The sequence below is a fragment of the Capra hircus genome, chromosome 25, assembly GCF_001704415.2.
Source record: "Capra hircus breed San Clemente chromosome 25, ASM170441v1, whole genome shotgun sequence".
NCBI classification, from domain to species: domain Eukaryota; kingdom Metazoa; phylum Chordata; class Mammalia; order Artiodactyla; family Bovidae; genus Capra; species Capra hircus.
In genome coordinates, this window is record NC_030832.1 from 29,031,284 (window position 1) to 29,058,495 (window position 27,212).

A 27,212-nucleotide genomic window follows, 5' to 3' on the forward strand; every position below is an offset into this window, starting at 1 on the left:
CTAAAGCCTAACCCATAACTTTGAGAATAAGGAAAAGGATATATTCCTTGCCCCCCACCCAGATCTTGGCCGTATATGAAGAGTCAGGTTCTTTTCTGGGCAACAGTTCTTTTCTTTCCCTCGTGGTCCAAAGGCTAAGACTCTGCATTTCCAAAGCAGGGGGCCTAGGTTGGATGCCCAGTGGGGGAACTAGATCCCACATGCTGCAACTGAAAATCTCGCATGCTGCAACTAAGACCTCGGCAGCCGAATAAATAAATATATATTTTTTAAAAAAAGAACAGTGCTTTTTCTGGGCAATACAAGAGGAGAAGGTCCTGGATGGTAGGAGATTCAAAACATGAGATCAGAACCAGAGAAGAACTGTGTATGTTTATCCTACAGAAGAGGGGAGTGGTGGGGAATGGGGTGGGGGAGAGCACACCATTGGGGTCTTCTATCTGAAGGAATTTTGTCAGAAGAGGAACTGAACTTACATGGCGGAGCTCCAGTGGGTAGAACCATGCCCCAAACAAGACCCACAGGGAGACACTGCTTAAAGCTACCGTGAAATAAGCTCTAAAGCAATATTGCACGATGGTTCATTCTGCCTGAGTCTGATGTCTTGGTTCTCCATTTGCTTTCCCGTCTGTGCACTGGTGATACTAGGAGCTCACTGGGCAGATCTAAGCATTAAATAAAGCGATGGGCACTTGGCATGGTACCTGGCTTCTGGTCAGCATTCTGAGACGGGGGCCCTTTGTAGGACCAGTATCAGTGGTCTGATGAGTCTCGCGATAAGAGAGGCGTCAGGTGATGAGCACCTTGTCACCAGAGGAATTCAAGTACAGGCTGACATATGAACTTTTATGTCCCTTCCCAAAAGACCCCTACACTGAACCTGAGCCTGAAAGTGATCTGATGGGGTATCTCCCTTGGAACGTGTCTGCAAGCACTCTGGAACCTTTAAACAGCTAGAGAGACAGAGAGGGAGAGAGAGGAGCCATATGCTAATCTGTGTGCAAGAACCATCTAGGAGAGAGCAACACAGAGAGTCAGTTACCATTACTCCATTCCTAGTTTGAAATGCTCTAATTACTCTACATTAAAGCAACTTTTTCAAAGTTGAAACATCAAAGATGCAGCTTTTGCCGTCTTCCCAGGTCACCACTGGTGAACAAAGAAGGGTTGATCTGTTTGGGGTGGGTGCTGGGGTGGGGGGCACTGGGAGCTGCCTCCCCAGCAATGGGTGCTCTGAACAGAATAGAAATAGCTCAAGTTTGGAGTCTGAGAGGCAGTAATAGTTGTGCCCTTCTGTGTTTAGTTGCTCGGTCACATCCGACTCTTTGTGACCCCATGGGCTGTAGCCCGCCAGGCCCCTCTGTCCATAGGATTCTCCAGGCAAGATTACAGGAGTGGGTGGCCATTCCCTTCTCCAGGGGATCTTCCTGACCCAGGGATCGAATCTGGGTCTCTTGCATTGCAGGCGGATTCTTTGCCATCTGAGCCACCAGGGAAGCCCTATTTGCCCCCCCCAAACGGCATGATATAGTATTATTTCTCTTTGCAGATAATATAGCTTGGGTGTGAAAACTTTACTTTTTTTTTTAAAAAAAATGACGGATGCTCACAGAATTCCTCCCCTACAAGATCTTGAGCTAGGGAGAAGAAAGACATCAGTTGAGACAGGCCCAGGGGGAAGTCAGGAGGCATCCTGATTTACTTAGCAGGTGTGAAAGGCCAGGCCAAGGCCAGCCTTGCCTGGGAAAGAATTCGTTTGCAGCTAGCTTGGCCAAGCTTGCTGCAACCCAGCTCTATAGCTGTTGGGGTGAAAAAGGCACCCGGAGACGTCAAGTGAAGGATCACACTGAACTCTGAGGTTCCATGCTGTGGGTCCTCAGCTCCCTCCCTCCCTCCTAATCTCTCAATTTTCAATTTTGTTCTGATTCACATCCCACAGTCATGCTTTCCTCTCCCCTGTTCCCAGCTCTGTCTCCATCGTGTCCCAGAGTTTCCCTGCTCTCTTGAACCCGAATTACACTCCAAGGGGCAAGCCCTTCTCACCTAATTGGCTCTGACCCACTGAAGTCAAGGGCATGGCCTCTGGACATTCAGAGTTCACTGTTACTCTGCATGTGCCTCCGCTTCCCAGCTGTAATGTGGGAAATAAATAAGAGCGCTTATTGTGCATGGCATTGCTTGTGTGCCTGAAACCAGCTGGCCCAGTGCCTGGCACGTGGTCAGTGACTCGAGTTAGTTGTTGTGGTGATGAGTGGTCCCCTGTGCCCACTGTGACCGCTGGTTTCCTATTTCAATCTCCAAATTCCCTTCCTACAGCCTCTGGAAAAACTGGCTCCCCTTTGGTCTAAATCAGTACTTCTCAATCTTGTTTTTTATTATCACTCCTTTCCCGCCCCCCTTTGCTAATCTTCCTCTCTGAGTACCACGGATGTGCTGTTTGTATACCTACTGTGGCCCTTTGAAGCGTTACAAACCACTGTAATAGTTAAGATCTGCCCCCTTCAAGAATCAGTGTTACGTCCCTGGTGGTTAAGTGGTTAAGACTCTGGACTCTGAGCTCCCAATGCAGGCGACCCAGGTTCGATCCTTGGTTGGGAAACTAGATCCCACCGGCCACAACTAAAATAACCCATGTGCCGCAACTAAGACTCGGCATGGCCAAATAAATAAAGAATAAATAAACATTAAAAAAGAAAAGAACCAGTGTTACTGCAGGGGCCACACTGCCCCAGGGAGAAGGCATGATCTCCATCAGTGGTTCTCCACCAAGGCCAACTTTATTCCCTTTCCCTCTCCCAAGGGACATCTGGCAACTTTGGAAGACAACTGGCAACTTTGGAAGACATTTTTGGTGGGCGAGGAGTGGGCATTACTTGCTTCTTGCGGGGGTGGGTAGAGGCCAGGGATGCTGCGAAACAGCCTACAACACATAGGACACCCCCTCCCCACCCCAGACAAGGAATTACCCAGCCCCACAGGTCAACAGTGTCCAGGTGAGAAACCCTGACGCTTGAGACCACTAGGAGCCTCACCGCCAGCAGAAGTCTCCTAGGCTGAAAATTCAGCTGGGCTGTGGCTGGTTTCGGAGCTGCTCTTGTAGGCGGAAGGGCCTTTCTTAAGCTGGCATGCAGTATGCAGCAACGGCATAAGACACGAACTCAGGGCTCCTTGAGAGACTGGCTGAGACCGCACCTCCACTGCCAATGAGGCCCTCAGCCTTTCCTCTCTGCCAGCACAGGGCCTGATGCAACACTCAGCTCACTGCCTTGCACACAGGACTCCAGAAATGCCTATTAGACTAAATGCCACTCCTTCTAGGCTGGAAGACCAGACCAAGGGTGCAAGGATCAGATTGGCAGAAGGGACACCACACAAAGGAGACGGCAGAGCCCACAGGGGAAGGGAGGGAGGAGAGACTACAGAGCCTGTCCCAGTCTCTTTCCCTTGGACGGCAGATGTCTAATCCAGCCAAGCTGCGGTGGGGTGTGTGCTCAGTCACTCAGCCATGCCCAACTCTTTGCGATCCCATGAACTGTAATCCGCCAGGCTCCTCTGTCCATGGGATTTCCCACGCAAGATTACTGGAGGGGGCGGCCATCTCCTTCTTCAGAGAATCTTCCCAACCCAGGGATCGAATCCAGTTCTCCTGACTTGCAGGTGGATTCTTAACCATCTGAGCCATCAATTCAGTTCTCCGTGTTCTTTCACATTCCTTGGCTGCATAGCTCCAATCTCTGCTGCTGTTGTCATAACATGTTCTCATTGTGTCTGTGTCTTCTTCGTTTTTTAAAATAATTTATTTATTTATTTTATTTTTGGTTGCGCTGGGTCTTCCTTGCTGTGTGCCAGCTTTCCCTAGTTGCGGCAAACGGGGGCTTCTCTTCATTGCGTTGTGTGGCTTTCTGATTGCGGTGGCTTCTCGTGGCAGAGCACGGGCTCCAGGCTTGCAGGCTTCAGTAGCTGCGGCTCGCAAGCTCGAGAGCGTGGACTCAGCAGTTGTGGCCCAGGGATCAGTTGCTCCGTGGCATGTGGAATCTTCCCAGACCAGGGATTAAAGCCATGTCCCCTGCACTAGCAGGCAGATTCCCATCCACTGTACCACCAGGGAAGTCTCTCCTTTCTTACCCAAACAATGGTCATACCAGACGAGAGCCAGTCCTAATGACTTCATGTTATCTTGATTACATTTGCAGAGACCTTATTTCCAAATAAGGTCACAATCTCAGGTACAGGAAATTAGGACTTCAGTATCCCTTGGAGGAAGCCACAATTCATCTCGTAACACATTGTGCCCTGTCCGAATTCTTCACTCACAAGAGGGATAATGAAATGATGGTTATTACTTAAGTCACTCACTTAGGGGCTATTTTCCATGCAACTAGAACTGGAATATCAAATAACTCCCTCAAGGCCCTCCAACTCTTCCATCATCTGGATCTTAGGAAGCTGGGCCTTTCAATTTCCTGCCTGGGTATAGATCTCGTCCTATCTTAACAGTTTTACTAGAGTTTTTCATAGCTGCCAGTTTTAAAGCAGCCTGAGCATCTTGCCTCTGGGCTAATTTTTCTTTGATAACTTTCTCAAAAAGAGCTCCAAATTTGCTATAACCATTCCAAGCCCGAAGGACTGGCTGATTTTCTGGGTAAGAAAAAAAAAATAAAGGAGAACTTGGTGTGAGCATCAGTGGAGGTAAAACCATTTTAAAAAGAAAATAATAGCCTTTCACTGAAATCTGCACATTCTTTTGGCTTCTTTCGCATCAATAGAATGGACCTTTGTAATTTCCTACATGGTTGTTCAAGTAGGAGGAATGGAATTTGAATGTGTCTCTCTTCCAAAAGGTTAAAAAGACACTAAATGCAAGTTTTGAAAAATATCTGAGGTTTTTAATTCTTTTCATTTTTGTCACATAGATGTATTTCTAAGCCTGAGTACTTAAAAATGTATGGTGTTGTCAAATGCACAATATATTTCCCTTTTAGATTTTCCAAAGGGGAGGGAATTAATTATGAAATAGTCAAACAGAGTACCATTTCATGCTCTGCAAAGCAGACAGTGGCTACGCATAGCTGTCATTGGAAGATGTGCCCATACAAGGCATTTTACACACAGGTAGATGGTAGCTTCAAAGCTGAGGGTCACCATCAGCAAATCCATCCAGCATATTTCCAAACAAACGGTATTAAATGAGTTTCCACAAAAATAGTGGCCATTAGCATAAACAAAGAGTTTCCTTGCTAGATAGCCTGGTGTACAATATTTATCACAGGAAATGACCTTTAAGAACAAATGGTTCCAATTAGGGAAAGCCCCCAGCCCAAGGGCTTCCCAGGTGGCACAGTGGTAAAGAATCTTCTGCCAGAGCAGAAAGTGCAGGAGATGCGGGTTTGATCCCTGGGTTGGGAAGATCCCCTGGAAATGGCAACTCACTCCAGTATTCTTGCCTGGAAAATTCCATGGAGAGAGGAGCCTGGCCGGCTACAGTTCACGGGGTTGCAAAAGAGACATGACTGAGCGACCGAACATGCACACGTGACCCAGCACAAACCTTTCAGATTCAGAACATGATAAACAGATGCCAGAGGTGCTTTCCTGCTTGAATCCAGGTCTCAGCGGGTATTGCAGCTGAGTGAAGGGCTGCCCTATTGCAATGACCTTTAAGTGTAGCCATCCCACCCAAGCATCATGCTTCAGAATGCACGGGGGAGCCAGCCCAGGGCACCAGAACCCACCTGTCTCAGGAACTCTTCTGGGATTTCTTCCCACATTTCATGCCTGGTCTATCATTTCTTCCTCTGGTCTTCCTGGCTCTCCAATTTTCTCTGGCTACACACTCCAGCCCCAGTTCCTCCTCATGCCCCTACTTCCTCATTCTAGTGATTATGCAAGCTCTCTTCCCCCTGCCCACGTCCCTGGTTCTGGAAACATCAGATTTCCAAGCCCAAATAGCCTTGGTCTCAAAGGATTCCGGGCAGCTAAGGACATCTCCCACCTTGGCATCTTAGCGAGGGAAGAGGGGATAAAACACTGACATTCCCCAGGCAAGCTCTCCTTCAATGGGCCAGAAGATGGGACATCAAAGATGGGTAACCTGGGTTTGTCCAATGGGCTATATCCATCTGACAGCAAATATCTGAGATTCCCCTAGACAGTCAACTATTGTCCCGTGGAAGCCCTGCCAATTTTGCAATGGCAGTTTTCCTGAAGACTGAGCACATCACCATGCCCAAGGCTCATGTGTGCAGACCTCCAGCCAACTACTAGATCTAGGGCTGAATGGAACGGTTCAGGACCTTGGTGGCTGTTCTTTGTGGCATGGCATTCTACCAAGCCCACTGCATCCAGGGAACAAAACAACTAAATAGAATCGGGACAGGCTAATTCCCAACCCCTTTTGTGTAAAAATAGTGGAAAATGGAAACAAACACACAGGGCAAGGATGCTACTACCATCCTGTCCCCTGCCCCAGAAACCCAGAGCTATAAATAAATCACCCACGTCACTACAGTCGCACCTGGAGAGAATGGTGTAAATCCAGGTTCACATTTATAGGGAATCAAATTATTGCTTTATTCCCAGGGAGATGAATGAGAGTGACAGAATTTTCAGAGTTGTAAAAATAGATGGATGCTTCCTATAAAATAACTCACAGACGCCTACGATGATTTACAAGAGATCTAGCAGTCTGGGAGCAGGCAAGTGAAATTCCAGACAGAACACCACACTATTTTCCAGTGGTAGAGTAAATGGTTTGGCTATTATGATAATACATTTCAGCACAGCAAATATATCTCCCTTTAATAGAAATACATTAGACACCATTTATAAAAATATCAACATCGTGGGTCTGTTCCTTCAGCTATAACTTAGACATAAATATAACACAATTTATGGATGAGGGAATCCAATTTCATGCTGTTTCAAACACATTTGTGTTTATTGCATAACTACAGTTCTCTATATACGAAGCAGTGTATTACATGATAGAGATGAATGGGCATGGGATCTATCTGCGTGTCTACATGGGAATCATGAGCATTGTATCTTCTGCAAATGGAAGTACTTTATGACATGTATTATATACAGTCAACACCTTGAGCATCTACTGTATGATGACACCATTACATAATCGCCAGTGTTGTCACCTCCATCCTAAGGGTAGAGGGATGCAGCGCCTGGGATGAATAAATATTCTAAGCAATAGGTGAGAGAAAACCTCAGAGAGCTTTAGAGTCAGACAAAGTGGCTTTGACTTCTGGCTCCCCTGTTTATCAGCTGTAAGATCTTGGACAAATTACCTGCCTTCTAACAATCCCGGTATCATCTGTAAAATGGGATCAATAATGACTAATTTAAGGGCTTCCCTGGTGGTGCAGAGATAAAAGCGTTTGCCTGCAATGTGGGAGACCTGGGTTTGATCCCTGGGTCCAGAAGGTCCCCTGGAGAAGGAAATGGCAACCCACTCCAGTATTCTTGCCTGGAGAATGCCATGGACGGAGGAGCATGGCAGGCATAGTCCATGGTGGCAAAGGGTCGGACACGATTGAGTGACTTCACTTTCACTTTAATGACTAATTTACACGATTCTCATGAAGACTGAAGAATCTCATGTTTGTAAAGCGCCTGCGAGCAGTTTTCTGCCACAAACTCAGTGCCAACTGACAGCAGATATTAGTTTGAAATGTGTATCTCTCCCCTTTAAATGCGTCTGTGGGGACTCACCTGGTGGTCCCATGGTTAAGAATCCACCTTACAATGCAGGGGACATGGGTTTGACGTTGGGGAACTAAGATCCCACATGTTGCAGGGCAACTAAGCCTGCACATCACAACTAGAGAGTCCATGTGCCGCAGCGAAAGATCTGCATGATGGAACTGATATCCCGTGTATCACACATAAGACCCGATGAAGCCAAATAAATAAACATACATACATACATGAAAATAAATGCATGTGTGGGAAAGGCCCAAATTTCTTCTTAAGCACCGAGTACAGACTGTGGTGCAAAAAAGTACTGCAACAGTGAAAGTTATAGAGAAGGTCCAGCCTGTGGTTTCTGCTCGCCACTACCCTCTTCTCTTCTCTCTGGTGTCCCTTTACTTGTTGATAATGGTGTAGGTGTTTCTTGATCTTCTCTGCCCACTTTCAGAATTTTGGGGGCCCTGTCTTTATCAATATCTGGGCAATTTCTCCTCTCTGGCTTAGCTTTGGTATGCAAGGATTTAATCAATCAATAAGATGATTTTTTTCTTTTTTTTTTGTGGGGGACGAGGTAGAGGGAGTATTTTTTCATGTTTAGCAGTTGTTGGATTTTTTTTCCCCAAAGCTCTAACAACAGGAATAATCCCAGAGCCTACAGTGAATCAGATACACAAGCTCAGCCTCAGTGAAGGTGAACTCAGTGAAGGGACGATTTACACACCAAATGAGTCCATTGTGAAGCAGCAGGACAGACTCGCAGCTTCTCTGGCAGTATGGGTTTCTGGATATCACTGAAGCAAAAGCCAGAGAGGGTGTTGGGCAGAAATCAGCCTAGAAGCAGAGTACTTGGTACACACTGCCATGAATATACAATGCTACCGATTTCACACAGATGTTTATAGCAGTTTTAGTCATAATTTTCAAATCGTTGAAGCAACCAAGATGAATAGATAAATCAATAAACTGTGGTATATCCAAATGATGGAATATTATTCAGCACTAAAAAAAACCAGCAATCAGTTCCTGAAAAGATATGGGGGGACTTCAAATGCAAATTACTATGAAGGAAGTCAATCTGGAAAGGCTACATACTGTAAAATTACAACTAGACATTTGGGAAAGAGCAAGATTACGGACACAATAAAAAGATCAGTGGTTGTCAGCGAGTGGGGGTGGGAGTATGAATAAGTGGCGCACAGTAAAATTTTAGGGCAGTGAAAAATCTGTACGACACTACAATGATGATCCCTGTCATTGCCCAAACCCATAAAATGTGCAACACTAAGAGTGAGCCATAATGTACACTAGGGACTTTGGGTGATTAGGGTAGGTCTGTGTAGACTCATCTCCTGTAATAAATGTAGCGCTCTGGTCAGGGATGTTACAATGGGACAAGCGGTGCATGTGTGGGGAAATCTCTACTCTCCTGTCAACTTTGCTGCACACATAAAACTGTTCTTTAAAAAAGTCTTAAAAAATAGCCAAAACTTTAGGTCAAATAAGTTCAGTTACCTGACCTGTAACCTCAGTAAAATAGAAAAAAAGTGAACTTTGTTGTTCATTGAAATTAAGCTCTAACATCCTACATCAAGGAAGCGGCATAATTACACAGAGAAAAATGATTCCAAACACCTTTAAAACAGAGCGTTGACCACACGTGACTTGTGGAAATATATCCTAAGGACAATACAAAATACAAAGAAATACTGAATTTCATTCAGTCAACTTGTTAGCTGGCGTTCTTATACTGAAATCATATATATATACATATATACGTATATAGATAGATATGGAGTGAGAGTAGAACACACACTATATATGCATATATAATATGTATAGTGAGATAAAGCAAATGAGAAGTTACGTCAATAAGAATCACACTCATTCTGTCAATTAGAATAAAGCTTTCAGTGAAAGATAAGCACAAAATCAAAGAAGTAAAACTTCTGTAGTCATAAATTTAAACTGGGAATACTAGTATGAAAGAATGACTTACATTTTTCTTTCTAAAAAGGTCAGTGTTATCCAGCTTTTCTGAAAAGTCTTAGAAGTAATGAGCATCTTCACTGACAAGACTTTGGTCTCTATCTCCCACGAAGGGGAGCCAGGGGTCCTTAGAGTAATGGCTGATTCCAGGTTTGGGACATGAAATATACAGGACAAAACTGAAACCTCTTGGGCCAGAAAGCTAGGAAGCTCTGTGAAGTGGCTCTTCAGATGTGTTGCCATTTTTTTAGTCTTAACTTTTAGGTGTCATTGTATATAGTCTGGATAAGATTCCTTTGTCAGATATAGCCACTGTAAATATTTTTCTCAGTGTGTGGCTTGCCTCTTTTTTAACTGAGCTGAAATTTTAAATTTTGATTAAATCCAAACTAGCACTTTGTTTAAAAACTGTTCATGCTTTCGTATCCAGTCTAAAAAGTACTGCATACCCCTCAAGATATTCTCTTTTGTTTTCTCCAGGGCTTTATGGATGATAGACATAAATGCAAAAGCTAAAGCCATAAAGCTTCCAGAAGAAAACACAGTGGAAAATGAATAGATAAGCCACAAAGTGGCTTACATATACTTACACACACACACATATATACACTACATATCCGAAAAAGAGATCATAATCAGAACACATAATGAATCTGTATAAATGAGCCACAAAACAAAATAAAACAATGTTTTAAAATGGGCAAAAGATGTTGTGCAAATTATTCTTAAGCACAAGAGAAAATGTTCAATGTCATCAGCTATTAAGGAACTGCAAACGAAAACACTGAGATACCAACTCAAACCTAATGGATTCGTTGAAACAAATACCGACACCACCAAATACTGGCAAAATGTGGACACCTGGAACTCTCACACAATAACTGGTGAAAGTGGAAAATGACCCAAACACTTTAGACACTTGTTTAACCATTTCTTAAAAGTTAAACATACATCTTTCCCATATTCTAACTATTCAGTTGTTATGTATTTACCCAACAGAATCTAAACATATGTCCAAAAAAAACATGTTTTTTCATAACAGTCCTAAATTGGTAAGAACCCAACAATCCTTCAGCAGGAAAAATGAATAAACAAATGATCATATTTTTACATGATGGAGTGGTGGTGCTTTGGTCACTAAGTTGTGCCCGATTCTTGTGACCCCATGGACTATGGTCCGCCAGGCTCCTCCATCCATGGGATTTTCCAGGCAAGAATACTGGAGTGAACTGCCATTTCCAACTCAGGGATCGAACCCCAGTCTCCTGCATTGCAGGCAGATTCTTTAATAAGTAAGCTACCAGGGAAGCCCATACAATGGAGTAATTCTCGGCAATAAAAAGGGACGAGTTTCTGATTAGATACAACAACATGGAGGAATCTCATAAACATTCATTAGCTGGAAGATTAAGGACTTCCCAGTGGCTCAGCAGTGAAGAATCTTCCTGTAAAGCAGAAGACCCACGTTCGATCCCTGGGTTGGAAAGAGTCCCTGGAGAAGGAAATGGCAACCTACTCCAGTATTCTTGCCTGGGAAATCCCATGGCCAGAAAAGCCCGGTGGGCTAGTCCATGGGGTCACAAAAGAGTTGTATATGGCTAAGACACTAGACAACAATAACGATGAGGATTAGCGCATGTAAGGCATGATTCCATTTATGAGAATTTCTAGAATAGACACAACTAACCTAAGGTGGTGAAAATCAGAAAACGGTTGCCTAAAGTGGGTGATGTAGGGAAGTAGAGGAAAAATATAGGAAAATGACAACAGGGGACTTTCACAGGCAAAGGACATCTTCAATATCACGTTTTGGGAGGCAATTATTGGGATGCACATAACTGTGAAGCCCATTTGACTGAAGACTGAAAATCTGTGCATTTTACTGTATTAAGTAAGGCTTTGATAAAAACAAACAAAATGAGCAAAAAATGAATAATGACTGTAATGGATTTAGAAACATAAAATATCTATTTTTAAAAAATAATTCTACTGGAGAAAAGCCCATTGGTCACCTTTGGAGGCTGCTATGTCATCAACTTATTATTCTAAAACTGTTTAAATAAGAGGAAAGAATCAAGCATTTCTTCTGCCTTTCCTATCTGAACTATATTTGGGACTATCCAAACAGGTGATGAGGGTAAATTCTTTTTTAGTAACAGAATTATGTTTTATAAACGCAGGATGAATGTAAAATTTTAAAATCACCATTTGTAAGCCTTAATGAAATAATGGATCTGGGCAAGGATTGTCAGTGGCTGCTAAAATCACTAGGTGAAAGGATGATGGGGAATTTTATAATGGATGAATCAGGCTGAAAACACATGGACCCACTGTTGAAGCTTAACAACACTAAAATCCAGACAACCAGATTGTATGTATCTCCTGACGTGATGTGATAGGAAGTTTACAGCATCACCTGAAGTGTTCTTGCAGGAAAGAAGAAAGGGGGTAGATGAAGGAAACCGAGTCTAATCAACCTGCCAGATCTAATTACAGTTTAGACAAAATGGAGATGAGACGAACATGTTAAAGACATTAAGTAAGATCATCTGCCAAGTCCAGACAGTGCAAACTTTTACAAGACAAATGGTTTGATATCTTCAGTAAATGAATGACATGAGAATAATAAAAGTAAGGGGAAATGTTACAGATTAAAAGATACTTAAGAGCATATGGGTCAGGGGGATAAATTAGGAGTATGGGATTAACAGACACACATCTCTATATAAAAAACATAAACAACAAGGATTTACTGTATAGCATGGGCTTCCCAGGTGGCTCAGTGGAAAAGAATCTGCCTGCAATGAAGGATATGTGGGTTCAATACCTGGGTTGGGAAGATTCCCCTGGAAAAGGAAATGGCAACCCACTTCAGTATTCTTGCCTGGAAAATTCCATGGACAGAGGAGCCAGGTGGGCTACCCACCCTGTGCTCACAAAAGAGTTGGACATGACTTAGCGACTGAACAACAACAAAAGGGAACACTATTCAATATCTTACAATAACTTATAACGGAAAAGAGCCTGAAAATATATATAGCTGAATCACTTTGCTGTACACATGAAACTAACTAAATATTGTAAACAACTATACTGCAATTAAAAATTAAAAAAAATAAAAATTAAAAACAGGGATATCAATCAAATGCAATCTGCAGACCTTGTTTGGAATGCTGCTTGAACAAGTCATCAATGATACTGTTGTTGCTGAGAAAAATCGCACAGAATTTTGAGAAATACTTTTGAGAAACATGAACTGGGTAATGAATTTTACTACGTGGAAATTTATTTTGAGCCTATGCTTTAAAAGAGTCCCTCTATGTTAGCAATGCACTCTAAAATTTTTACAGGCAGAACAATTTGATGTCTGGGGATTTGCTTTTTGAAGGCTGAGAGGCAGTAGCTGGGAAACACACAGCAAAATGTTGATATTTGTTGAAGCTGAACCATTTGTACATTCGGATTCATTAGACTGTTCTATTTTTGTTATGTTTCAAATTTTCCATAATAAAATGTTGAATTAAAATAAGGGAAACTAACATAAAATGTAATGACAATTCTTCATTCTCCAATTTGTTTTGTGGGGGAAAAATAGCAAGAGACGATATTATCTAAACCCCTCATCCACTGGGGGTGGAATTCCCAGCCTGTATACAATTCTGAAATTGAAGAATTTTAGAAACTCTATGGAAACCATTTTATTCTACAACTGACATCACGTTGCTGGTTGTCTTTTGTAAGATCTCTCAGGGAAGGCTTCTTTTGGAGTGTGTGTGTGTGTGTGTGTGTGTGTGTGTGTGTGTGTGTGTGTGTGTGTGTATTCATGCATGTGTGTGTTTTTTCAGCTTCCTCTATATATCTGTATCTATATGTCTATTTTTCTTACTTAAGAGGATAGCAATACATTTCAATAAAGATAGCAAAATGGTCCTCCTGTCTAATGCCAGCAATCTCTGTTTAAATGAACCTTCTGCTGCTCTTTCCTACAAAGCACCACTCTGTACTGTGAGGTATATGTCATGGAGCAGTGAAGGCTGGAAAAACCACGCGTCACTGCAGATTTTAAGTGTTTACAGGTAGGTGGCTCACGAGCTCTGGCTCCAGTGCTGGCTTCGCCATCTCCTTTTGGGAGGTGCCATACAAACAGGCAAGGCAGGTGGATTGGACGAGCATCTAGAAACTCACATCCTTGCATGAAACTGGAGTATGGAGCAGAGATTCCAAAGTTCTAAACATCTTAAAAAACATCTAAACATCTTTTCCCCAAAATATTTCAGAAAAAAAGAGATGAGTCCTCAATTTTAAAAAAATCACTATTTTCCTAACTCTTTAATTCTTTAGGTATAGCACCTATGGCTACTGTTTGCTGTAAGCCATGGGCTCATATCATAAAAGGAATCACCACGTCCTACCGCTGTTAAGTCAGCCCAAATCCTAAGCCCTGCTTAGGTCCAGTAGACCCCGGGATGGGATGATGAACACGCCACACTTGTCCTAGAACCCTGTTCCAATTCACGCTCTCAGTTGGAACCCCACCTTACTCCTATGTTCTTTCAACATCTTGTGGCCAAGTCACAGAGGACTCAACATTTCTAAAATGGAATTACTCGAATTTTCACCGACACACCTTCTTCTCTGCCAGTGTTTTCTAAGTGAATCTATCTGGCTGCTCAGAGACCTGGGAGGTCTACCACACTCTCCTCCCATTCATTCCTCGCGCTGAGTCAACACCAGGTCCTTGTTCATTATGCCCCTGAATGGCACCTGGATCCACCCCTTCTTCTCCATGCCTGCTCTGGGCTTCTTCTTCTTAGTTGTTTCTCCAACTACTTTCCACGCCCTAAAGGTGGGTTGTTTTTTTTCTTCCTGGATTTCTGTCTTATCCCCTCTCCTCCTTTCTCTAGGCAACCCCTTCCTTCTTGCAACTTCAAATATAATCTATGTACAGAAGATGCCCAAGTCTATCTCACGCTTTGTCCTCTCTCCTTTGTTTAATCTCCACACACCCAGCTGCCTACTGGATGAACTGGATGGTGTCGGGACCCCTCTCACACAGAAAGCATCGTCTTGTCCCTTCATTCAGACCTCCTCATCTCCAAGAAGAGCACCAGCATCTCCCAATTGTTCAAGCCAGTAACTTGGGAGTCCACCTTGTCCCTGGCTCGCTTTCATCCCCTCTCTACACTCAACCCTCAGATCCTGTCTCTTCTGCTTTCTGAATTTGTCCATTTCTCTCTCGCTGCCCAAACCACAGTTTAGGCCCGCCTACTGGCTCTCCTCTGAGTCCATTCAGTTCTATCATCCATTTTGACATGGCAATCGAGATCTTTTCATGGTGATAAAGATCTTTCTTACATAAAAACAGTCTGATAGCCACACTCACCTTAAATGCTTCCAAAGGATCTTGGTTATAGGTCCAACATGGGACTATATATAGACACACACACCACACACACACACACACACACACACAGATGTCTTTCTCTTTATCACATATGTCTTCTTTTTTTCCCTTTCAAAATATTCACAGTGGTCCTTAAGAAAAAGCCAAATACCTGTTTAAAGATCTTGCATAATCTAGATGCCACTCAAGATTGCTGCCGCTGCATCTAATAAGCTTTCCCTAACATTTACCTTTTCCAGCCACCTGGAATACCTCACAGTTTCCAGAATGCATTTCCTTCTCAGAATGCCAAACCTCTGCAAATGCTTTTCTCTCTGCCTGGAATATATTCTTTTCTTTTAAAATCTGTTTTATTGAGGCATGATTGATATTGAAAAGCTGTACATATTTAATGTCAACTATTTGATGCGTTTGGAGACAAGCATAACCCTGGGAAACCATCGCGTCAGTGTTTCTGTGTGCTCAGTTACGACTCTTTGCTACCCCATGGACTGTAGCCCAGCAGGCTCCTCTGTCCACAGGGATTCTCCAGGCCACAGAACTGGAGTGGATTGCCACGCCTTCCTCCAGGGGATCTTCCCAACCCAGGGATCAAACCCGCGTCTCTTGAGTCTCTTGCACTGCCAGGTGGGTTTCTCACCACTGTGCCACCTGGGAATATAACCACAATCTATGCTATCAACATATGTATCACTTTCAAACATTTCCTCCTGCATTCTTTATTATTACTGTACACAGTGATGTATGTCAATTATATCTCAGTAAATAAACATTTTGTGAAAAGAACACAGCATAAAATCTACCTTCAGCAAAATTTTAAGGACACACTGCATTATTAACTACAGGTACTATGCTATACAATAAATCTCTAGACCTTAATCATCTCATATAACTAAAACTGCCTGGAATATTCTTATTCCTACACTCCACTCCCACACCTTCTTGACCTATCTAAATTCAACACATTTTTCAAGTCTTCAATCTCATTTCCTTAAGAAGGAGCTTCCCAACTGCCTAGGGTAGGTTATATTCCTTTGCTATCTTCTTATTTTCCTCTTACCTATCTTTTCACACCTATTACATTGGTAATTATTTGCTAAATGAATGATTTTTCTGCCTGACCATAAATCTTATGGAGATAGAAGCCACGTCTGCCTGCTGTGGTCTCCCTAGTTCAGTGTCTGTTAGAGCGGAGAGGGCTCTCAACACGCCTCCCTATTATATCCAAAAGCATTCAGTTGAACTGCTGCTCACCTGAAATATTAATATACGGATCCAGATTAAAGACTAGTCTGTGAAACCCCAAAGCTGATTCTATCTAAACAAGACCAAGGACTTTTGCTCTGAGTTTTATCACAGGTATACTCTAACCTTACATCGTGAAGATATTCCCATAGTCAGAGATGACCATCAACAGCAGAGAAAGGACTCATGCAGTCTAAGGATAAGGCAGATGCGACTGAACTGGTGGTCTGCTTCCAGGAGTGATCGTTATCCAACCACAACATCCAACAGATAGAGCGGACTCTAGCCCAAGAGATCCCAATGGAAGACAAAGGTCACAGGCGGCTTCCGGACATGGGGGATTCTGATGTCAGGGGTCTCAGAGCGGGCAGGGAGAATCCTCCATGGGTAAAATGGATGCTGGATGATAAGTCCCAAAGCCCGTGGACAGAGGAGTGGCTGGGGTGGGGATCAGAGCATCAGTCAACAGGGCTGGTCAGAGCCGCTTCTACTTGAGCTGAGATATTCATCTTCACTCTCAGACACTGGCACTCGTGATACTTGAACTTTCAGAGTCAGATCAGGACTGTTTATACCGTCTGCCCCCTGATTATCAAGTCTACTGCTGAAGGTATTCCGGTTGGCATGGGGACTCATAGAGCCTGAGTCTGTGGGCTAGCCTGAAGGTCTTCAGCACCTTCAGCTCAAGTGCACTGGGCTGGGCAAGATGGCAGAGATGCCAATCTTGGGCCCACTGGAGTCTTAAGAATGGCATCCCAACTCCTCAGGACAATGTGGGTCTGGGGGTACCGTGAACTATGCCACCAGCAGTTGTGGCACCGAGCTCAAACTCTGCATTTTAAGAACATCATTCTCACCTGGTGTAAAATAAAACACACACATCCATTGTCCATCATTCACTCTGTGTGTGTGTATCTCTGTGTGTGTGTGTGTGTATGTATGTATGTATGTGTTAGTTGCTCAGTTGTGTCTGACTCTCTGCAACCTCATGGACTATAGCCTGCCAGGCTCCTCTGCCCATGGAATTCTCCAGGTAAAAATACTGGAGTGGGGAGCCATTCCCTTCCAAGGGGTCATTCACCATGACATGAGTCTGAATCCTTTACCTAGGACTTCTGTGGAGCCTCCTGCAAAAGTTGCACCAAGAGAAAGGTCCTGGGGGCTGGGCTGGGCCAGGTAAGAAGGTTATCATGCCTCAGTGCCCCTCTCTCACCCACCACCCTCTTGCTGACTTCACCTCCATCATGGGTCGCTGGTTTCAAAAATATTTCCAACAACAATGTGCACACATAGGAATTCTGCCTTGTATTCAGTCCTTGAGATTCCTGACAAGCTAAGACTTTTCCTGATGGCTGGAGGATCTGACCGCATCTTTCTGTTGCCTTTCTTTCCGATTCAGGGAGGCAGGATTCAGCAGTGGTGTGCGTCAGTCATTCTTTTATATGAGGGTTCAGAATAAGACAGTGCCTTTTCATCCCCAAGAAGACGGATATATTGGAGAAACCTGAAGCCATCTGACACCACTTAAAAGTAATCTATCTGGTCTTTTCTCCTTGAAGTTTTTCCTCTTACCATTTAGACATGTTACCATACTATACATCATTAATAGTTGCCGATTAATGTTACTAGAGCACGATGAAACCTTTCAATTTCTGATTTCATTTATCTTCAGTCCTAGAAAGCATTTCTACCCACCCCCCTCTCTCCACTGTATTGATTGCTTTGGTCACGGGCAAGCTTGCCTTCCATCCAAGCAATAGCCCTAGAGTAAACCCTGCTGTTTCCCCCCCTCCCCTGAACCACAGCAAGGCTTTCAATTCTTCCTATTCTTTAATTTCTGAGGATGGAATTAAAAGGTAATGAAAAATGTCAGAGAATAGTTTGATCACTGATGGACCTATGACCCCATGGACTGTAGCCTACCAGGCTCCTCTGTCCATGGGATTTTCCAGGCAATAGTACTGGAGTGGATTGCCATTTCTTTCTCCAGGGGATCTTTCCGACCCAGGGATCGAACCCAGGTCTCCCGCATTGTAGACAGACCCTTTACCATCTGAGCCACCAGGGAAGTCCAAAGAAAAGGTAAGTGTTCTCAAATTAAAATTTCCCCTCATAGCTAAAGCATATGATTTATTTCTTGCAGGTTATTATAGGTTAAGCTGTATAAATGTATCTGTGTACACTTTATACAATTTTATATATGTATATATGAGTGTATATATTACATAAAGCTCTGATTTTTCTCAGGCAGCAGGGATGGCTTTCATAATAATCTATTTTTCAAGGGAGGGGGTGCTTGAAGGATGTGGACTCTTTCCTGGGCTCCTTTCTGAGAATAGATAAGTATGTGCCAGGAAGTTGGTTAAGGTGAGGGCTTCGCTGGTGGCTCAAATGGTAAAGAATCTACTTGCAATACAGGAGACCCAGGCTCAGTCCCTGGGACGGGAAGATCCCATGGAGGAGGAAATGGCTACCCACTCCAGTATTCTTGCCTGGAGAATCCCACGGATGCCGGAGCCTGGCGGGCTATGGTCAGCAGGGCTGCAAAGGGTCAGACACAACTGAAGCGATTGAGCAGGCACGCACTGCTTGCATTACCACCTGAACCACCACCCGGAACACCATCCGTGTAAAGACTGCCTTCCACAAAACCGGTTCCTGGTGCCAAAAAGCTTAGGGACTGTAGGGCTACAGGAAATAAGAGCATAAACATTCCCAAATCTCCAGCGTGGATGCTGGAGGTGCCTGAGATAAGAGACGTGATTGCACACGACGGGAGGATGCAGGCGCCTCCATCCGACGCCTTCACAAAGACGTCTGGAGAGCAGTCAGGAGCTGAGCAGACCTGTAGAAGACAAGCCAGGGAGCAGGCTCTGGAACCCATCACTCCAGCCTGTCCCTCGGAGGTGCGGCGCGGGGACTCACGGGCGCCCTCAGCTGGTGGCCAGGGGCGGTGCTGTACTGGGTGGTGCTGCCGCAGGGCGAAACTGATAGGCCCCACCCCTCGTGCAGGGATAGGGCAGCCACGCAGGACTGCCATCACCGCCACCACCACGGAGCCTGGCAGAGCCTCACACCCAGACCTTTGCGGGTTCCAGGTCGATGCACAGAAAATACCTTTACGCGTGGGGAGACCAACATCTGAGCACCTTAGCAGTCGGTCCTGATGTTTCCACCTCTGTTTTCCACAGAGCACAGCCTGCCGTAGCAATCAAATCTGGGGGTCCCTCCTGTCCCCATAACCCCTCCACCTGTGCCCCTGCCTCCGTGAGGACAGTGTTCCATCAATCATCCTGTTCTCCCCTCTATTGGTGTCGTCTTACCCTCCACAGGGGTCCTTCTCACACTATTACAGAGACATTCAAATCCCTCTTAATAAAATATTAAAAATTTAAAAAATCAACAATCTACCAAATTATCATAAATTTTAATTTTATAAACATTATATATAAATAAACGCATGATTTTATAAACTATCATAAAATTTTGAAACATTTAAAAAAGCTTAACTATCTCAATGCAGGGCTTCCTTCAGCTCCTTCCTTTCATAAGGAAGTACCTGGATAAGTTATCATCTTCCATTTAACCACTGGGCTTGTCTCCACAATGTCTCACTACTTCCACACATGCTGGGTCCCTTCAGGTGCCTAGTCAGTCATCAATCTAATGGATAACTATTGAGCCCTGTGTGAAGCATGGTCCTATGTGCCTGGGATGCAAAGGTGAGCACCATGAAGTTCCGTGCCCCATAAAGCTTGCAATCTGGTTAGTAAAGTTACAGAAATACAATATACATAATAAAAGAGTCAATTCTCTGGCATGCTAGAAGCAGATGAGAGCTAAGGAAGATGGTGGAACAAGGAGATGGGACCAGGGTAGAAACTGAAGTTAGAGGCCAAGTTCAACATTCTGGGTCCAGATCTTTTCCATCAATTAAATTCCAAATGGATTAAGTGCTGAGTACACTAGGTGCGATCACATATCCATGGGATTTTTAATTGCTGGGCTTTCAAAGAAATCTTATGTAAATTCCCCACCATCCCCTTCGCTCCTGCATCTTGGAGGCTCATTACATCATAAGAACACAAAGTCTTACATTCCATGAAGGGGGGTGTAAGTATAGATGAGGGGCTGGCAGGGTATCTTAAATGTTCTGAGCAATTAGGGATAACGAGTGAAATCTGACACGGAGAACAGGCTTTGATTGTGGGTAGGGATTCTGTGCTGGGTACCTGCCTGGCAGCGCAAAAAGGAGATTCCAGCAGAGGAAGGAGGAAGAAATTCAATAAACCTAAACCTTACAATTGTGTCCAAGTCGTTTCCAACAAGCTTACTTCCTAGGTACTCAAAAGTTCAGGACAGGGGCCAGTGGGGACCCAGTGACCCTAAATGGGAACCCCCAGGAGCCCCCTCTTTGTGGTATGCAGGAAGACACACCAGTTAAGTGGTGACCAGGTCCTAAAGGATTCCCCTCACCCAAACCTTCACTGACATCCATTTATCTAACTCTAACCTGAAGAGGCTGGAATGCATCAATATGCCCCCCCTTCTTTTTTTTAGAGTGAAATTCATTTTTCAAACAGAATTTTAAACAAAACCCAGCTGAAGCAATGGAGCTGATCTGAACGTGGGGCCAGCAAGAGCCCCTTCTGCATCTTCCTCCTCTTCCCTCTTCCCCAACAGCCTCCTTAGAAACCTTTCAAAGAAATAGGAGAGTCTCACAGAACATGATCCTTCTCTCCTCTGGCATCTTAATGGTTCTTTCATGTACATGAACTGTCCAAATATGTAGGCAGGAAATTCTAATTTAAGGAGATAATTTAATTTTAAGGAAGATTTAAGGAGAGAATGAAACTGGATGGAAGTAGGAACCATATTCTCTAGCTGATGTCTAGATTGGCTCACCCAGGCATGGCCAAATTGTTCAACTTCTTGAAGTGGGTAAAGCCCAGGTCTCTTCTGTCTAAGGGGTGGGGGGATACCAATCCTGCGGGAAAATCTTTAGGAACAGAAGTGGGGTGAACCATTCTGTAATTCACCCAGCTAAGGAAGCTTTAAACACACATCAAAAATGACCAGGTAGTACTGCTCACAAACGTGAACAGACTAAGAAGAAAGGACACCATGTCACAGACCTTGATTCCAAGTTCGATATTTTCTCCTCCATACACATCCATCCCAGGGTCCAGAAGACCGATTTCACCAAAGAACTTCCTGTTGACCACAAATGAGCAGCCGATCATGGCTGGTGTCCTGCAGGAGAGACAGACAGAAGCAATAGTCACGTGATACATAGAAAACGGAATATTACTCTGCCATGAGAAAGGAAATCCTTTTCTCCAATTTGCAACAACACTTCTGGACCTTGAGGGCATTATGCTGAGTGGAATAAGTCGGACAAATACTGTATATCTTGCTTATATGTGGAATCTAAAAAAGTCAAACTCATAGAATCTACTCAGAGAGTGGACTGGTGGTTGCCAGGGGCTGGAGGCAGGGTGGAGGAATTGGGGGATATTGGCCAAAGGGTCTACACTTGCAGTGAGAAAATAAACAAGTTCCAAGGCTCTCATGCATAGCATCGTAATTATTATTAAGAATATTGTACTATATACTCAAAGTTGCTAAGAGTAGATATTAAATATTCTCACCATAAAAAAAAGAAATGATAAGTATGTGACCTGTTAGAGAGCTGGACAATAAAGATGGCTGAGCACCAAAGAATTGATGCTTTTGAATTGTGGTGCTAGAGAAGACTCTTAAGACTCCCTTGGACAGCAAGGAGATCAAGCTAGTTAATCTTACAGGAAATTAACCCTGAATATTCATTGGAAGGACTGATGCTGAAGCTGAAGCTCCAATACTTTGGCCACTTGATGTGAAGAGCCAATTCACTGGAAAAGACCCTGATGCTGGGCAAGACTGAGGGCAAGAGAAGGAGGCAGTAGAGGATGAGATGGTTAGACAGCAACACTATTTCAATGGATATGAGTTTGAGCAAACTCTGGGAGATAGTAAAGGACAGGGGAGCCTGGCGTGCTGCAGACCATGGGGTCACAAAGAGTTGGACGTGACTTAGCGACTGAAAAACAGAGGCATTAGCTAATGCTACGGTGGTTACCTTGTTGTAGTATGGAGATCAAAACAACATGCTATATACTTTAAACTTGCACCACGTTATCCAATTGAATCTCACTTGAAGAAGGAGAAGGAGGGAGAGGAAGAGGAAGGGGATGAGGGGGAAGAGGAAGGAGAAAGGAGGGAGGAGGGAAAAGGGAAGAGGGACAGGAAAAGGAGGGTGAGGAGTGGGAAGGAGAAGAAGAAATAGAAGCAGCCTCCTTTAAGGCATTTTACTGGTGCTGTAGGACACAGAGAAACATCCTGCATTCAAGCAACTAGTTATTATTATTACTGTTATTATGGCTGCCGTTTATTGAGTGATTACTGTCTCCAGCATGAGCGCAGAGCACATTTCACGCACTGTCTCATTTAAAAACCCCCACGGTTGTGTGAATGAGGGAAGACCTCTCCTGCTGAAGCCCGAGGAGAATGAGCGACCCAGCATGAATCACAGAGCAGAGGTCAGGACCATCCGCCTCTCAAAGCCCTTCATTTTAGTCTTTCTGCCTCACTGCACTCCCCAGAAATGGCTTTGTCAAAGAGCCAGTAAAACCCCAGTCTGCCAAAGGCCAGAAATGCTGGTGAGATGCTTTCCTAGGCGACAGAGATGTCTCAAACGGGAAGCCCCATGAAAGTCCACTGGGGCTGCTAGGAAGCTGTTAGGTGGGATTCTCCTGAACTGAACTATAGATCTCAACAACAGATCTTTATCTGCTCCTTCAGATCGCGAGCTTGACTTTAATGTCCAGATTTCTGACCCCGGGGGATACTTCTTGGTACCCACGTGGTGTGGCAGCAGTGGGGTCAACGGAAAGACCAGTGTTGAGAGTTGAAGGGGCCAAGTTTGATGAATGCGGGTGCTGCCATGGAACACTGAACTTGTGTGAGGTGAATGGAGCCTCTGGATCCCAGTTAAGTCTCTGCAGAGCACCGCTGTGAAAAGACATGCAATGAGACCAGTGCAGAGAGGGCAGGAGCTCAATAATACTGCTCCTTCGTCCTCCGCGTTTTCCCAGCAATCTCACACCAATCACGCCTACGGACACAGGATATCACCCTCTTTGGGGGCACTAGCTACCCCGGAACAGCAACCACTTCACTGTCAAGCATTCCCTGCGGCTCTTGGCCCCTCTCAGAGAAGCAGCTGGCCCCTCTCCTGGAAAAGCACATGAAGTCCAGCCCCTGTCTCGGTTAACTGAACCAGGAGTGAGCATGGATCCCAAGTAGGGTCAATCAAATTATGCTTTTCTGAAACTTGCAATTGAGACCGTGCCGGGAGTTAGAACTAGAGGGTCTCAGCCATCTGTAGGGCTCAGGCTGCCATTTGGGGGCAGCTCCGGTAGTCCCTGTGCACACGGACGGCTGAGCAGAGGGAGGCAGATGCCCCTCGGAGGGGTGAGACCAGGGAGTGCAGGGCAGCCTGGAGTCCTGGGCTGCCCACCTGCTGACTGGCCTGGCTCCACACTCTGGCCCTGGGTGATGTGAGAGCCCCTTGCGTCTTTGTGATCTGTCTTCCTTGACTTAAACGGGGTGTGTTTCTGTTCTTTGCAGGTGAATAGCAAAGCTATGATAAACCTGGACAGCATAAGAGACATCACGTTGCTGACAAGCAGCTGTCTAGTCAAAGCTATGATTTTTCCAGTAGTCATGAACGGATGTGAGAGATGGACCATAAAGAAGGCTGAGAGTCAAAGAATGGATGCTTTGGAATGGTGGTGCTGGAGAGGATTCTTGAGAGTCCCTTGGAGAGCAAGGAGATCAAACCAGTCAATCCTAAAGGAAATCAACTCTGAATATTCATTAGAAGGACTGGTGCTGAAACTGAAGTGCCAATACAGTGGCCACCTGATAGGAAGAGCCGACTCACTGGATGCTGGGAAAAATTGAGGGCAGGAAGAAAAGGGAGCAACAGAGGGTGAGAGGGTTGGATAGCATCACCGACTCAATGGACATGAGTTTGAGGAAACTCTGGGAGATGGTGAAGGACAGGGAAGCCTGGTGTGCTGCAGTCATGGGGTTGCAAAGAGTTGGACAAGAGTTAGCAACTGAACAATAACAACGATCTCCCCTCCCTGCCACTTCTGATCTGGGGGAGGGTGGATGTTTCATCAGACGGCCAGAAGAGGCAAACTGCGGAGAAGATTCCCTCTGGGAGAGTTACAAGCCAGGGTCACTCAGGAAATGGAGAAATGCCAGCAACAGGTGCGCCTGGAGTGGTCCTGAGAGGACGAGAGACGGAAGAGAAGGGGGAATGGGAGGGAGCAGCAGGGTCACCCCAGGTTTCTAGAGAGCCACTGCTGAGCACATCGAGAAATCCTGAGAAGTTAGAATACTCTCCAACCCTTAAGTGTGACATCTGAAAATTCCCAAAATGATCACGCATGTGTGGTAAGATCCTTCTCTAAGACACTAAACTTTCTAACTGCCCAAGGACCAGCAGGGCAGTTAGAACCACAGTGCACAGCTGTCAACCAGCACTCTTGAACAGGTGGTTCTAGGCACAGCCTCAAGACTGAAAAGAATGTTTCTCTGAGATTGGCCTAGGATCCACCAGCATCACCCGGATGGCTCCTTAGAAAAACGCAGCTTCCCAGGTGCAGCCCAGATCACGGAACCAGACTTACAGAGACGGGACTCAGGATTTTGTGTTTGTACCAGCAGACCCATCCTGCGGACCCAGCTCCCTCTTGAACCATCAGGTCTCCAAGAGCAGAGAAATTATTTCTCTGGTTTCTCATTGTATTCCCAGGAGTGAGCGCCTTGCTGACATTACAGCTAGATGTTGGTGAATGAATGAATGAGTATAATAGATCTGATGACCGCCCCTGGTGGTGAAGGGCTCCGTGATGTCCCAGGGACGAACTGGCTGACCTGAACTTGAAGCCAAGGACAGCAGGGGAGTGTGCAGTCACTAGGGGGAGAGACAGAGGAATAAACAGAGAAGAAGGAGGGGAAGAGATGGAGGGAGGGGAGGAAGATGGAGAAGAGGAGGCAGAGAGGCAGGAAGGACTCAGGCCCTAGCCTTTCACTGTCAAGGACACAGGATGCTTCCTCCTCCCAGCATCTCTCACATCGCCCTTTAGGAAACACCTTCTGCTATCATGCAGCCTGCTCTTTTCACGCAACTGGCTTTACCTGGATGATATTTTATGTGTTGGTTGCGGTGACAGAGAGAGACGGATTCACTGTATGAGTCCCCTTGGGTCCCCCACCTGCTGCTCACAGCTCTGTTCAGTGTATTCATTCAGAATACAGAAGCTCCAGGATTCCCCACAATGGGAAGGAGGGTTCCCCTAGGGCCTTCTCATTAAAACTTGGCCACAGCAGCCACCCAACTGGCACGAGGCCCCACCAAGAGGCCACAGCCAAGCAGCCCACTGTCTGCATCCTGGCAGGCCGTCAAAACTCAAAGATGAAGAAGGGCAGGAGGCTGGTCCCCATGCACTGAAGATGCGTAATGAGCGTGTGACCATTATTGCCGTTGGTGGCATGTGGAAAGGTCCCCTAAAGGCCATGGTCAAAAACCTGCCACGAGGGGTTTCCCTGGTGGTTCAGTGGTTTAAGAACTGCCTTGCCATGCAAGGGATGACGCAGGTTCGATCCCAAGTCAGGGAATTAAGATTCCACACCCTTGGGGAGAGAGACACTAAGCCTGAGTGTTGCAACTACTGAAGCCCATGCACCGTGACTAGAGAGTCCATGCAGCACAACGAACGATCTTGCATGACAGTGAAGATCCTGCCTGCTGCAGCTAACCCCCGGCACAGCAAATAAATGAATGAATATTAACAACAACAACAACAACTTGCCACAGTGTCAGGAGGGTGCCCGGGTATCGGTTCACATCCCGGTGTCCTAACTGAGGCCAAGCTTGACACAGATGGTGTAGAAGAGGGACTGGAAACAGCCTGGGAGACCAGCCCCTGGGGAGTGGCCTCCCTGCTAAGCCAAGACCCCGGTCCTGCAAACAGAAGGGCTTGGAGGCAACCCTGCGATGCCAAAAGCAGGGGCAAGGCTCAAGCAGGTGGCCGATGCTTCACTGGTTGATGCAGAGATGAAATAAATCATTACAAGGCATATCCTCACCTCGGCTGGGCCAGTCAGCATTGCTGGCAATCAGGCGGGGTGACTGCTTTGAATTCTGGATTGATGATGGACAGCTGTCATCTTCTCAACGGGAAGCCCCTGACTGGCCCTACTGGGACCTGCCACCCTGTTGGCAGGGTGAGCCAGACCCGTCCTTGTAACCAGAACCAAGAAGTCGCCGGGGCCCTGCGTCCCCTCCGGGCTTTTGCCCCCACCTGCCGAGGAGCACAGGCTACGGTTGATGAGCTCCTGGAATGTGAGTCTACAGCCTCGTTCTTCAAACTCCACTGCAATTACCACCATCAGCGCAAACATTTCAATTAGAAATCATTCAAAAAGGATAATCATATTAAGGGATCTGCCAAAGTCTAATAGCTCCATTACAGAGGAGAAGCGCAGAAATTAAAAATAATTGCTTTTATTGTTGCTGTTCCAAAGAATATATGCAACACACCACAACTGCTCCAGCTGACAGAGAGATAAGAAAGGGAGAGACAGGGAGGCAGACGCAGGAACTTCCACCCAGAAATGCAGGGCTTTGTCACCGCCACTGCTTCCTCTCCTCGTTGGTGACAAAGGGCCCATCTGTGTTCTGGATGTGTCCACCCTCGAACCCCTTCACTGGCTCCCCACCCTCTCCTGGGTGAAGTACATGCTCTGCCTTAGCATC

At 45.3% G+C, this 27,212-nt stretch overlaps 1 protein-coding gene across 1 annotated transcript in view; it reads right to left on the minus strand.

Annotated features, from left to right (window-relative positions):
• The window catches only part of WBSCR17 (Williams-Beuren syndrome chromosome region 17), a 427,482-nt gene that overhangs the window by 64,389 nt on the left and 335,881 nt on the right, over positions 1-27,212 (minus strand). The window contains exon 6 of the mRNA XM_018041001.1: positions 21,472-21,589. Coding sequence (XP_017896490.1) covers positions 21,472-21,589 — 118 coding nt within the window. The remainder of the gene's footprint in view (positions 1-21,471; positions 21,590-27,212) is intronic.